Source organism: Garra rufa, chromosome 21 (genome assembly GCF_049309525.1).
Source record: "Garra rufa chromosome 21, GarRuf1.0, whole genome shotgun sequence".
Taxonomy (NCBI): domain Eukaryota; kingdom Metazoa; phylum Chordata; class Actinopteri; order Cypriniformes; family Cyprinidae; genus Garra; species Garra rufa.
The window spans coordinates 39983759-39997914 of NC_133381.1; the positions used below are offsets into that span (position 1 = coordinate 39983759).

Below are 14156 nucleotides of genomic sequence, written 5' to 3' on the forward strand. Positions count from 1 at the left end.
CAGATGAGGTATAAATCTCAATTTCAAAAAATGGACCCTTATGACTGGCTTTGTGGTCCAGGGTCATATAAGATCCATCAGGTTTTTCTGGCTCATTAGTAGGCTATGATATAGTGAGAATATAGGCACATTTCCGTTACAGATTTTCATAAAACTTTGGCAATGTTTTATAAATGTCAAATAAAAAGTATTGCGAAATGACAGCGTTTCCATTTAACCAATGTTGTGCGACTAAAATTTTTTCCTCTTGCGATAAGTCTTAACTTTTATGAGATTTTGGCTCTATTTAATCGAATGTGACCTGTAAATACGAAAAAACATTGCAAAAAGCACACTGTAAAAATTTTTCACCAGATTCAACTTAAAAACCTAAGTTCAGCAGCTGCAAGTTAAATCAACCAAATAAACCAAAACTCTCAGATATCACAAAGAAGTTTTTACGCTCACATGAGGTGGTTTTTCAGGCAATTTGAAAAAGGAATATTTCACAAAACACCAATGGATTTTTTTTTTCCCGCATTTGCAGGTCACATTCCATTAGATATAGCCAAAATCCCACAAAAATCTGTTGCCATGACTTATCGTGAGAGGGAAAAAAAAAAAGTTTGTCGCATAACATCATTTCGCAATACTTTTTAATCGACATTTATAAAATATTGCCAAAGTTTTGTGCAAATCTGTAATGGAAACGCGCCTTACGCCATACTCCAGGAAGAAATAAAAATGCCGCAATTTTATTCAGACTCAAACTGAGAAGTTCTAATTGATGAAATCGATAACTTGTAAATCAATTAGATCTTCATATCATATTTAGCAGACATATGTGATTTGAACATTTGAACAAGATCTTTCTTAAAATGATGTCTGGATAATCAAGTAAAGTTATTTCAGTCCAGCAAGGAAATATTACTAATAATATAACAGTTATTACATTTACTTAAACACAAGCTTTAAGCTTCTTGATTTTTAGAATTTTTAGATATTAAGTAAGAAAAGCATTTTTTGCAGTGTAAGACAGTTTGCAATATCAAGCAGCAAAACAAGCTGTTATTAAAAATAGCTGAACACAGATGAGACAGGAAGCCAGACCCATAAAATTTACAAATGGGAAAAATAAGGTGGATAGTCAAATGTTTGTCAAATCTCTCCTCAACAAGCGGTGAATCCAAAACCTTGAAAAATCACCCCAAACACATGGAGTGTATAGCTTTTATTGAATCAGTATGTACTAAAATATACAGAACACTGACATTTGCCAATCCAGCGGCAACATAGTGATGAAGATGTGATTATTTAGAGAAATATTATCTCCTTTTCTCCCAAATTCCAATGTGTATGGAACGGTTTATTTTATGGACAATGAAAATAAACTACTACTAGAAAAATGGCTTTTTTTTTTACCCTGATATGTGTGTGTGTGTGTGTGTGTGTGTGTGTGTGTGTGTGTGTGTGTGTGTGTGTGTGTGTGTAGAGGGATGTGGATACAATATACTACCTACATTCAGAAATCCAATTGATCCAGCTTCATTTTAATATTGTAGGTGGTATTTACAACAACAAAGTCCATTAGCAAAAATATTTTTCAGATTTTCCAGTTCTGGGATTCATAGAAAGGTTCATTCTCTGGTACAATACATACCATATTAAAAAAAAGGGAAAGAAACAAAAAGAATATAACACTGTTCATCTTTTCTAATACACGTTGTTAGCAGTTATTTTCAATACATTACGTTTTTGTATTAAAAAGAGCTTTGCTAATAAGTCATCAAGCTTTCTCACAGTAGGCTTTTGACCAAAACATCTTCCTGCACTGCTGAGCTGGTATTAGATTTGAAGACCGCAGCATGAGGAATAAATAAAAAGAGGAATGGCTCCGTAAAGAACTTACAGCTCGTAAGAACAAACGCCAACGTCTTTGGTCCGCTGAAGATAATATCTCCCATTTGGTCTGGCAGATTCAATTCTGAACAACATACTGTAGCTCAAGTGTAGTTCTTGTTTCAGTCGACGACACAAGCGCGATCTTCTGTGCCGTTATCTGGCGTGATTCACTTAATTGTACCAGCTGCAGTGGTTGTATGGTTTAGTGCAAAAAACGACCCTTTTGAAATCATTCAGTCTGCTGTGTAACCTATACTTTAAGACAAAACAAAGTAGAAAATCATAGAAGAATAGCAATTCAAAAACACACGTTCCAGTTTGATGCTTTCGAAGCGACCGCATCGCTCTCCCCAATATGTTTGGCCGTACTTCATTCACAATTGTTACTAACCTTAAATTTCTGTAACGTGAATTTCTGACACATCTTGAAAAGAAACAGCACCTTTTGGAAAAAAGAACAGTCTGAATGTGCTCCCGGCGGATTTTCCACAGCCTTCATCTTCATTAGCAGTGTGGATCCGCAGTTTCCATGACTCTTGTTGACGTCCAGAGAGCGGTCGACCTCGCTGGCCTCGTAACAGTTTGCTCTCTTCAAAGTCCGCTTCGGATTGCTCGTGTGTTTCGATCTCCATAGGAACAGACCATTAACAGGTTGCTGCCTTCGACTGACCTCGTTTTCAGTTGGCCTCATACGGCCACTAGGGGTCCTCGTCCATATCGTCCAGGTTTGGAGCCATGATGAAGTGTTTGGGGTACACCAGACTGTGCTCGTAAGCGTACTTTTCCCAGCGTGCGTCATCGCTCTCGTGAGTAATGTAGCGTTCCCCTCGGCGCGTCTCAAACTCTCGCAGATCGAGCCACGTTTGGTAGTCCTGGGGCAGTGCAGAAATTGGACAAGGTGAGATATAAAGCTCTAAAACACTCAGAGATGCCATTATACAGGTTTCTAGATTTCTCACTTGTAGCCAAGGGTGACTGAGGGTCTTATCCACGCTGTAACGTTTCCTCATTTTGACTTGGAGAAGGTTGTTGATCAGATCTGTAGCTGTAGAGGTAAATTGGAGATTGTGGACATAGTTAGACTGGTTAATACATGATCTGGATGTAACAATGTAACACATTTCCAAAAAGCCCTTACAAAAAAAAAGGTTTATTCAAGTTAGAATACGGGTCAAAGACGAAAAAAGGGTTTGAGCATAAAAACACTGCAAAAAATGTTTTTCTTACTTTGATTTTTTGTCTTGTTTCCAGCCAAATATATAAAAAAATCTTGAATCAGGATTAAGGATTTTCTAGACAAGTAAAAATTCTTATCTCGTTTTTAGTAAAAACAAGTCAAAATTAAGTGAGTTTTTGCTTAAAACAAGCAAAATAATCTGCCAATGGGGTAAGAAAAATAATCTTAAAACAAGCAAAATAATCTGCCAATAGTCTGCTTGAAATAAGCAAAAACTCACCTCATTTTGACTTGTTTTTACTAAAAACGAGATAATAATTTTTACTTGTCTAGAAAATCTTTCCTGATTCAAGAATTTTTAGATATTTTGGCAGGAAACAAGACAACAAATCTAAGTAAGAAAAGCATTTTTTTGCAGTGAACAAGTGTAATACTGCTTTAAATTGTTGTTTTCCCCCAAAAATATTACAAAGTTTTCTTTTTAATTTAATTGCATTTTTGTTTTTGTTTTTCTGAGCAAAAAATAAATATCATACATTTTTTCCCAAATTTACAGAAGACACCCACTAACAATCTTGGCAGGCATGTTTACAACAAAAATCTATTTATGACATATTAAAAAACCCAAAATACTAATTAGTTGTAATTTTACATTTTTAAAATGTGCCACTATCCTAGGTTTTGCCCATTTGTCTGTAAGAATGTTTTACTCATTTTTTTAAATATATTTTGTAGAATAAGCATGTTTTTTAAATTTTGACATAAATTTTGTGTTACACTGAATGACAATGCAACAGTATTTCAACCAAATTTTGACATTTTCTCCAAAAACTTCTTTGAAACCTTAAAAGTAGACACTTACATTTAATCTGCTTTCTATGGACATAAAATCACTTTTGTAAATTTCTCTTGATGTGGCCATCTTAACGTCTTTGACCCATATACATATAGTTTACTTTATATCTTGAAGGTAAGTACATAACATTTTTTCCTCATAATTCAATGGAAATAACGCAAAATAAACATGAAATAGTGTCATATAGTATGATATAATGTGAATATGGAGCTTTGTAACAGTATAGCTGAAACTTGCCAGTGCCAGTTGTCTTAGTAAATGCTTAGTTTTATGATCAAACTCTAGTTTCTAGACATATAATGCAATGCAATACAATAATGCTTGAGAAAACATCCCTCAAAAGCCTAATGATAATATTTAAGATGAACATATTAACATGATTTTTCTAAAAACAACTGATAAATAATCAAGTAAGCAAAGCTGCTTTAGTTCAGTAAGTGTTCATCTTGAGAGATATATATATATATATATATATATATATATAAAAAGAGAAAGTTATTCTTAGGTTTACTTGATAAAAAAAAATCAATAAAGATTCACAGCTAAAAAAACACATGCAAATCTAAAAAAGTCTTTTACTTGCTAAAAAGTATAAACTAGAACATCGCAGATTATGTACAACATTGGTTATGCTGCATATTAAATTTGCATATCAGGTATGATACAGATGCATTTTTAAGCGATTCAAGTCTACTTTACTAGTAGTTGCTTTTGCCAATCAAATACTTTTTTACCCAAACATACTGGCTTCTTTCAGTCAGCTTTTTGGAAAAGCTTATATATAGTTAATAAGCAATAAATGGTTTATAAACAGTTTTTGAGAATATAGTACATGGGTGAAACTGAATCTGATATTTTTGTAGTATGGTGCAGAATATACTTCACAGCAACGCAATTTTTTATTGTAATATTGGAGTATACTTACAAGTATTGTACAATGATTTTAGTATACTTGCTAAATACTTAAAAAAAAACTGAATTTCAAGTTTATGTAACAAAAATGAACTTGAAGTATACTTTTGTAAGGGTACTAGTTATAGTAGTTTTTTTTAATGTACTACAAAATTAAATATTATTCTGTGCAGAGAAATTAATTACATTTAAATAATCCTGTATTAGATTATCTCATGCATTTGCAATGTCAATTTCATACATTTATTAGAGGGTTGAGATGCAAGCTTCTAGGGTTAATGGCAGTGATAACAGCTCAAAGGAGAAATATATAGGAATTTAAGGCATCATAAATTCATATTTTTATCTATGATTACTCCAGAGCACTTTAAGTCTATTCCACAACAGTTGCTTTTAAAAAACAGCCTGTAAGAAGATTAACTGTATACATGTTTCTACAATATTGTGAAATATCTCTAGTGTTTATTTCAAATATAAAATGCATTTATTTCTGTGATGACAAAGCTGAAATTTCAGTACCAGTCTTTAGAAACATTTCTTATTATTATCATCATTGTAAAAAACAATCATGCTGCGCAATATTTTTGTCAAGTCTGTGATGCAACTTTTTTGCAGGATAAACAGAAAAAAAAAATGCATTATTTGAAATAGATTTTTTTTGTAATATTACAATACAGATGTCTTTACTGTGACTTTTAATTAAACGATTGCACCCTTGCTAAATAAAAGTATTAATTACTAACCCCCAAATTTTTGAATGGTAGTCTAGAGCTGGTAGTCTTAAGTTCACACAATAAAATTCAACTAATGTAATGATGAACTGAAGTATAATTGCTCCAACCAAAATAAACCAAACTATAAAACTAAATATGTAATGATGTGAAATGCAAAGACAGAGAAATGACATTTATAGTGTTGTAGAGGAGTATGACAGACTGAAATTGGGAGAGGCTGGTATAATCTTTCAGGTTTTGGGCGGAAAGATCTATTCTAAACAGACGTGGGGGTGGACAGTCTGCTAAATGTCTGACAGACATCTAGACATCTCTCACTTTCTTCTTAAGCAAAAGATAGACATTACTCACTAGCAGGTTTGAAATTAGCACCCGCCAACTCACCAAATGCAGATAAAAATCAGCTGTGGCAGGTAACACTGTCAAATCACTAGACAATTTGGCTGGTTACATTTGGTGTATGTTCACTCATTAATTAATTGGGGAAGTTTATGCAGGTCAAATCTGAGTAGGTTTAGCTCAAATACTGAACTCGTGAGACATCATGCCATTAAGGAGTATTTGGCAAAAACCAAACAAAACACTCCTACAGAAATGCACGCATTTACGACTATGTGATAAAGTGTGGTTAGACGAATTTAGTGCGTGTGCCCATTTAGAGTGCGTTCTTTCACTGCATGAATCAGTCTATTAATATGCATTGAGAACAATCATATAAAAAGATACAGGGCAGAAAAAAAGTATAGATTCATATCATTTCATATAGTTAGAATATTACACAAAGAGTGCCAGCTATTGAGATGAGCAGCTCTGTGAAACAGCCAATCAGAGCAGAGCTCATCATTATTTTTCACAAACCTTCCAAATAAGGCAATAACAGAGCATTTCATTCTAGGGACAAACCCGAGGGTTGTAAATGGACCTGTAAAACCGTTTCTGGAGATTTCCTATGCCCTATACCTTCTATGTAGATATCAGAGAACAATTTACAATATTGTTTCATTTCCTGAATGAATCAACCATTTCAATGATTCGGTTCAATCGCAATGACTCGCTTATTAACAGTGATTTGCTGCCACCTACTGGCAATTCCACATTTAAAGTATCTTTTCGTTTTTAAAATAATTTCAAATATCAGTATTCAACATTTAGGTTTAAAATATCAAAACATTATTTCTGCATTTGAAACTGCAGGTTAAAGCATTCCATGTCCCTCAGGTCTTCATCAAACAGTGTGTAAAACCATCTAAATGGTACCTTAGATGCAACTTCTGCAAAGATGAATTTTGTTGACACTGATTTGATTTGTTTGGTAACAGCCGTAATGTATTATTATTATAACTGACTGATTAAATGTAAGAATTTCAGTCAAAAGATGATGCACTTTAAAAAAAAAATGGCAATCACTGCAGTGAACTGCCACACAGAACATGAAGAATATCAAAGAATTCAGTCAGTTGTCCATGCACAACACAATCCGCATAATATTGATTAATTATCTTTATCAATACCGTTATCGATAAAATCACAGAAAATGTTGGGATATAATTTTTTTGTCAATATAACACACTCCTAGTACTGACACCAAATGATCTGCAATGGTGGCTTTGTCACGTTCGGTGTACACAGCCTCAAGCTGTTGGTTTATTTCTGGGGTTTTTTGGCTAGTAGAAGTTATGAACGGAAGGTAACTTAAAAATTTAGTAGCCAAATTGGCTGGTGAGTGAAAAAGTTAATTTCGATCCCTGCTCACTACTATATAGATGAATATAAATGAACCTCGTCCTCAGTTGTTGCCCATTTCTTCTGAAAATGTACAAAAGCAATTGATATTTGGAGAATTTCGCAATAACTGCAACATCTCTAACAAAAACATGATGGTGCTGAGAGCAGTGTTCTTTTTGACAACCATCTTAGATTTAGTCTTAGTCTTAGTCTTTTGGACTAAAATGCTTCTTAGTTTTAGTCAAATTTTAGTCACTTCTATATGTTATAGTTTTAGTCCAATTTTAGTCGACGAAAAGTAAAAAAGGTTTTAGTCTAGTTTTAGTTGACGAAAAGTCAAAAAGGTTTTAGTCTAGTTTTAGTCAAAAAAAGGGAAAAAAAGTAGTCTTTTAACAAATTAATGTAGGTCAGTAAGTATTTTGCTGTTGGGTAGTGTCACTTATAAGTTCTGAAAATAGCAGATCTATAGTTCAACACAATGTGAGCTTCCGGATCGACTATTTTCACCAATAATTACAATAATGAAGGAATGGTTTAGAACATAAAAGACAAACAAGGATGGAATGCTAAAACGGCTTGCCATACTAGTATAGCAAAGAGTATTTAATGCTAAAACGGCTTGCCATAGCGTCAGATACTTTTTAAGTTTTAATTAGCATGCACAATAAGCGGAAATGTCATGCATGATAAACGTCTGACGGACCACCCACTAACATTTTCGTCTATTCTCGTCTCGTCAACGAAAACTCACACATGTCTCGTCATGTTTTAGTCATCAACGAGCCATTTTTATCTCCTCATCGTCTCGTTATCGTCATGAAAAAAAGTGGCGTCAACGAAATGATTTCGTCATCGTTGACGAAAACAACACTGGCTGAGAGGTTCATTCTTTATTAGATAGCTTCTTAGTATGAGTTCATATTCAAATCAGTAAAGCATGGCTGCTTACCTTCTGCAGAGATGTCTTTCCAGGGTGTTGGAGGGTACATGAAGGCTGCATTCTGGATTTGGTCGTTAATGTCCTCGTCCTCGTTGAAGGGGAAGGTGCCACTCAAACTGACATAGATAATGACTCCCACTGACCACATGTCCAGGGAACGGTTGTAGCCTTTACTGCGCAGCACCTCTGGGGCCAAGTACGCTGGAGTGCCCACCACTGAACGCCGGAAAGATTTTTCCCCGATGATCCGAGCAAAGCCAAAGTCACACAATTTTACCTGGAATAAGAGAGGGCTCTCAATGAGCAAGTGACCTAGTTTGGTCATGCTTTATCACAGATACTCTCAAACTTTTGGTCAGCTGAACCCATTTGAATTTGACTTCAATTATTAACTTGAAGAAACTCCTGAGAATTTAAAATAATATTTCAATAATGTATCAACACATTTACAGCTCTATCTACATTATTTAATTGTTTTCTTTTGTTATATTTTAAATGCTTTAATTTTTTAAATGTATTTACATTATGCATTTTTATAATTTAACCAGATAAAAAAGTTTGACAAAACAAGCTTTAGGTTGGCTTGAGAAAGCCTAGCTTGAAAGTTTAAAGCAGCTGTAAAACTTTTGAACTTAATATAGATTAGATGATTCTTAGACTAAATTCTTACCTGAGGAAACGGCTCCGCAGATGCCAACAGCACATTTTCTGGCTTCAGGTCACAGTGAACAATGTTCTTGAAATGGAGATGTCGCAAAGCCACGAGGATCTATGACAGCAAAGCAGTCAGTTAATTGCATGCAGGTATCAACTGCATAGTCTTTCTAAAGCTTTAATTCAAAATAAATGTAATATCCACAACTGTCTCAATGCATAAATGGTTTCATTTGATTTTTTTTGAATATGCAATGCAACAAGCATTCAAGATAAACAGCTAACAGTTTCATATGACATTACTGATACTGTATTATGTCAGTAATGTGTGTTTACACTGCAAAAATACTTTTCTTACTTAGATTTTTTGTCTTGTTTCCAGTCAGGGTTTTCTAGACAAGCAAAACTTGTCTTGGTTTTTTTTTTTGGGAAAAAATTAAGATTTTCAAAATTTTCAAACAGAAAACAAGATTATTTTTCTTACCCCATTGGCAGATTATTTAGCTTGTTTCAAGCTAAAACTCACTTTTTTTCTGAAAACAAGACAAGAATTTTTGCTTGTCTAGAAAATTATTTATTTAAGAATTTTGGGATATTTAAGATGGAAAAAAGACAAAATCTAATTAAAAGAAGCATTTCTTGCAGCGTAAGAGGCATGCTATGCAAGTAAAATATACATTTAATGGTAAAAGTTTTAATGGATAAAACAGGTGAGAGGAAAATATCAAAACATGCTCAAGAATCCTAAAAACACTGACAACAAAAAACCTGTGCATCAGGACTTCATCCAATCTCATATGACATTACTGTTCAAAAGTTTGGGTAAGTAATTTTTTTTAAAGTAATTAATATTTCAGTTCAGCAAGGACACCTTAAGTTGATCAATAGGGACAATATTAACCTGTAATGGGGAAAAAATATGAAGCAGCACAACTGTTTTCAAATTTGATAATAAGAAATGAGAATAAGAATTTTGTAATAAGAATAAGGAATGTTTCTTGAGCAGCAAATCGCCATATTAAAATGAGAAGGGTCATGTGCCCCCTGAAGACTGGAGTAATGTGGCAGAAAATTCAGCTATGATCACAGCAATAAATTACATTTGAACACATATTTAAATAGAAAACACTTATTTCAAATAGAAGTAGTATTTAATAATATTACTTATTTTCTTCAGTATTTTTCAAATTGACCAAATAAACAGCCTTGCTGAGTAGAAAAGATTCTTGGAGAACTAGTTAAACAAATCTTAAGAGTGTAAGAATGCTTGGTTTATTATAGTTGGGTAGTGAGAGCAACACCACTGACAGCAGGCATTGAGCTACATGTCGAGAACAAACGTGGACGCAATCACAATCATTAAACATTGCCATTTATTTTCATTGAAACACTGGCTTCTGACATGGCAGAAAGAAGCATCTTAGCCACATCACAGCAGCTCTGTGGCTTCAGATCCATGGCTAATGGATGAGCTCTCGTGGCCCTCAGGGGCCCCACTGCTCTAATCAACCCACAGACTCGCCGCTCCAATTGAACTCTAGATGAGATCCAGACCACTGCCTCATCTAAACACACTGCACTTCACAATACACCAGATGAACTAGAAAAATTGGATTTGAAAGGACACAAAAGGAGACAAAGATATTTGCAAACCTGTGTGACCAGAAACTTGGTGATGCGCTCTGGAAGTTTGCTCTTCTCACTGGACAAGATCATCTCCAGCATGTCACCATGCAGTTTCTCCATAACGACAAAAACTCGTTCAGGAGTCTCAAACATACACTCCAGATTTACAATGCCGGGATGGTGCAAATTCTGTGAGAACATGAATAACAACAGTCACATTTTAAACATATTAAAGAGGACCACTTGTCTCCAGCAAAAAGTTATTAACACTGTTCTAGTGCTATCCACATTCAGTCTCAATAATCACATTAAAAAGACTGATCACCTGTAAAATGGCAACCTCGTTTCTCAGCTGGCTCTCCTGTTTGGTGGGGAATCTCATCTTGTCTATTACTTTAATGGCCACATCTCTGCCTGTTTTTCTATGTTTCCCTTGAAACAGACAACACAAATCACATCACACTTTTGAAGTAAAATAAACTGTTAGGTGTTTATTTACACTTCAGATGTTAACGCACCTTGTAAAATTAGTCAATTCGGTACCATGACAAAATTAACTAGATACAATGTATTAAGGTAGTCATAAGGGTACATTTTTTCCATTGATGTATGGTTTGTTAAGACAGACAATATTTGGCCAAGATACAACTATTTGTACAACTGTGGTTGCAAAAAAAAAAAAAAAAAAAAAAAAAAATCGCAATCTTATACAACCCTGGGTCAATTTTTTCAAATTGAGATTTACATCAACTGAAAACAAAATAAGCTTTCCATTGATGTATGGTTTGTTAGGGTAAAATATTACATTTTATAAAACTACTTGAAAACCTGGAATCTGAGGGTGCAAAAAATAAAAATAAAAATGAAAATACTGACATCGCCTTTAAAGTTGTCCAAATGAAGTTCTTAGCAATGCATATTACTAATCAAACATTAGTTTGGATATAATTATGGTTTCAAAATACTTTTCATGGAACGTTTACTTAATATCCTAATGATTTTTTGCATAAAAGTAAAATTGATCATTTTGACCCATACAATGTATTTTTGGCTATTGCCAATTTGAAACCATTAAAAACAAATACTTAATTTCAACACTTAGACATTATACAGCCTATTTGTGCAGTTGTTTATTGTGTCCAACTTCCTGTTTTTTATAAGCAGTTGAGGATGAAGAATATTGATATGAAATAAGTAATAATTGTAGTTCTTGACTGATCAGCATAATCTTAAATCTCTTATACTACGTTTAAATTGAACAAAAACATTAAAATGTAATGTTTGTTTTTGTGAAAAAAGTATGTACCTCCATAAACTATGCCAAACTGTCCAGAACCCAACACTTCATCAGCAAAGATCTGATAGATTGAGCTGATGTCCTAAAGATGGAGAAAAAAAAAAACAATTAACCACCAGTACATACAATTTCTTAGTCTACAGTTAAATGCATTAATAACCCCAATAATTTTTATTTCCTCTCTCTAAGTTCTTCATATTTTTCTTGCGGTGTGGCTTGACCGTGGACATGACCGAGCATGCAGAAGTGTGAATAAAGAGAGTGTGTAGTTGTGAAATATTGTCCGTAAACACAGTCAGACACTCACCACATTTTCCTGGATTTGACTGTTAGATACAGAAATGCTGATGGACAGTTCCTCTGCAACACACACACACACACACACACACACACACACACACACACACACACACACACACACACGCAACAATATACACACATTTGGATTAGTTTTGGCATTTCATATAGGTTCTGTTCAAATTTTAAAGCTGTATTTAGGAAAATATGAGGAAGATAAATATTCCATTTATTTATTTTTTTAATTGGTATCACATGCAATACATTATGTGGCTGGTCATTTAGCAATCTGATTGCTGAGACATATTTTTCCACAGTCCTATTCCTGTTTGCCTTGTGCAAAATGGAAAAATATTTCAAACTAAACTATATCTGAAATATATAATAAATTGTAAATTACTCTGCAAATTGAACTACGTAGGCATTCCCTGAAGAGACATTTGTGCTTTTTTCAATTTTTGGAGGGTTGGATTTGCCTACCGACGAACCTTTAATTAAGTATGTCACTCATCTCCGGGCTAAAACCTCATCTGCATACTGAAGCAAAAGTGTGTTTGTTTCATAACTAAACAGCTTTCATTAATCCAGACCTGTCAAACCTCTTTAATCTTCCGTCTCTCAACACAATTAAATAGAGGTGCATCAGGATATTAAATACTTAAGCTCAGCCATTTACTCTCCAGGATAGAGCTGCAAATCTGCCTGAAAGTCATTATTCCTGGTTGTCTCAGTGTGTAGCATTGCTCCATCAATGGCTGCTTGTTCGGACATTTTAAACTACAGACAGTATTCATTCCATTTGATCAGTATTGTACAGTATTTTGAACGCTGTATGTTGGTAGTTTTCTTTAGATGTGTTTTTTTAAAGTGCATTGAAGACTGACTAAAATCATTGTACAGTAAAATTATTACTAATTATAATTGTAATTGTAAATATAATTGTAATTTTCTATGTAAATTATTCCTGTGATGCAAAGCTGAACAGTGCCATAATCCTTCAGAAATATTTCTAATATGTTGATTTTATGCTCAAGAAACATTTCTTATTATCAGTTTTTTAAGAATATTTCAGGATTTCTTTGATAAATAAAATAGTTAAAAGGCAGCGTTTATTTAAAATAGCCCTTCGCTGTCACTTTCAATCAATTTAACACATCCTTGCTGCATAAAAGTATTAATGTCTTTCAAAAATATACTGACCCTAACTTATAATAGTTTAAATAGCATGTCTTCATTCATGCACACAATTAATACCGACTGATCTTTGATTTGACCTCATTATGTTTTTTTGGTATGTAACGGTACTTTGACAAATAATTGAGAATGTGAATGTGAACCTTATTATTAACATGTTTATAAAACCATTTCATAAGGAGTTAAAGGGGCAGTTTGCCCAAAAATGACAGCAGCCATTGACTTCCATGTTTTTGCCTTTTTTCTCCCTTACTGTGGAAGTCAATGGCTACAGACAACTATTTGGTTACCAACATTCTTCAAAATATCGTCTTTCATGCTCAACAGAATCAACAAACTCAGGTTTGAAACCTGCTAAATGATTTTCATTTTTGAGTGAACTATCCCTTTAAGCCTTAAAGGGACAGTTTGCCTAAAGTTAACTTAGATAAAAACAAGAAATACTTGTTTAAATTTAAATGTGTTATATGTAATTTCCTTGTAATTATAAACATTTTGAAAATGAAAATAGTTGTTGCACTAGTCATATGGACTACTTTTTTTTTTGCTCTTTTTTGGTGTAATTTACAAATTGTATGGAAAACAGCAGTGTGTACATTCTGTTAAATATCTCCTTTTCTGTTTCACAGATGAAAATGAAGATTCACTTGTTTTGTTGTCTTGTTTTCAGCCAAAATTGAAACAAGCAAAATAATCTGCCAATGGGGTAAGAAAAATAATCTTGTTTTCTGTTTGAAAAACATTTTTTTTTGCTTACCCGATTGGTAGATTATTTAGCTTGTTCTAAGCAAAAACTCACTAAATTTAATTTTTTTTTTTTTTTTTTTTTTAAACAAGAAAATAACTTATACTCGTCTAGAAAA

The 14156-nt window shown here is 33.5% G+C and overlaps 1 protein-coding gene across 1 annotated transcript in view; it reads right to left on the reverse strand.

Moving 5' to 3' along the window:
* Window positions 1-1195: 1195 nt before the first annotated feature.
* prkd3 (protein kinase D3) overlaps window positions 1196-14156 on the reverse strand; it is an 83478-nt gene continuing 70517 nt past the window's right edge. Inside the window, exons 12-19 of the mRNA XM_073826646.1 lie at window positions 12110-12162; window positions 11812-11884; window positions 10831-10937; window positions 10533-10694; window positions 8896-8994; window positions 8235-8502; window positions 2841-2926; window positions 1196-2753 (exon numbers count right to left, since the gene is read on the reverse strand). Coding sequence (XP_073682747.1) covers window positions 2580-2753; window positions 2841-2926; window positions 8235-8502; window positions 8896-8994; window positions 10533-10694; window positions 10831-10937; window positions 11812-11884; window positions 12110-12162 — 1022 coding nt within the window. The 3' untranslated portion in view covers window positions 1196-2579. The remainder of the gene's footprint in view (window positions 2754-2840; window positions 2927-8234; window positions 8503-8895; window positions 8995-10532; window positions 10695-10830; window positions 10938-11811; window positions 11885-12109; window positions 12163-14156) is intronic.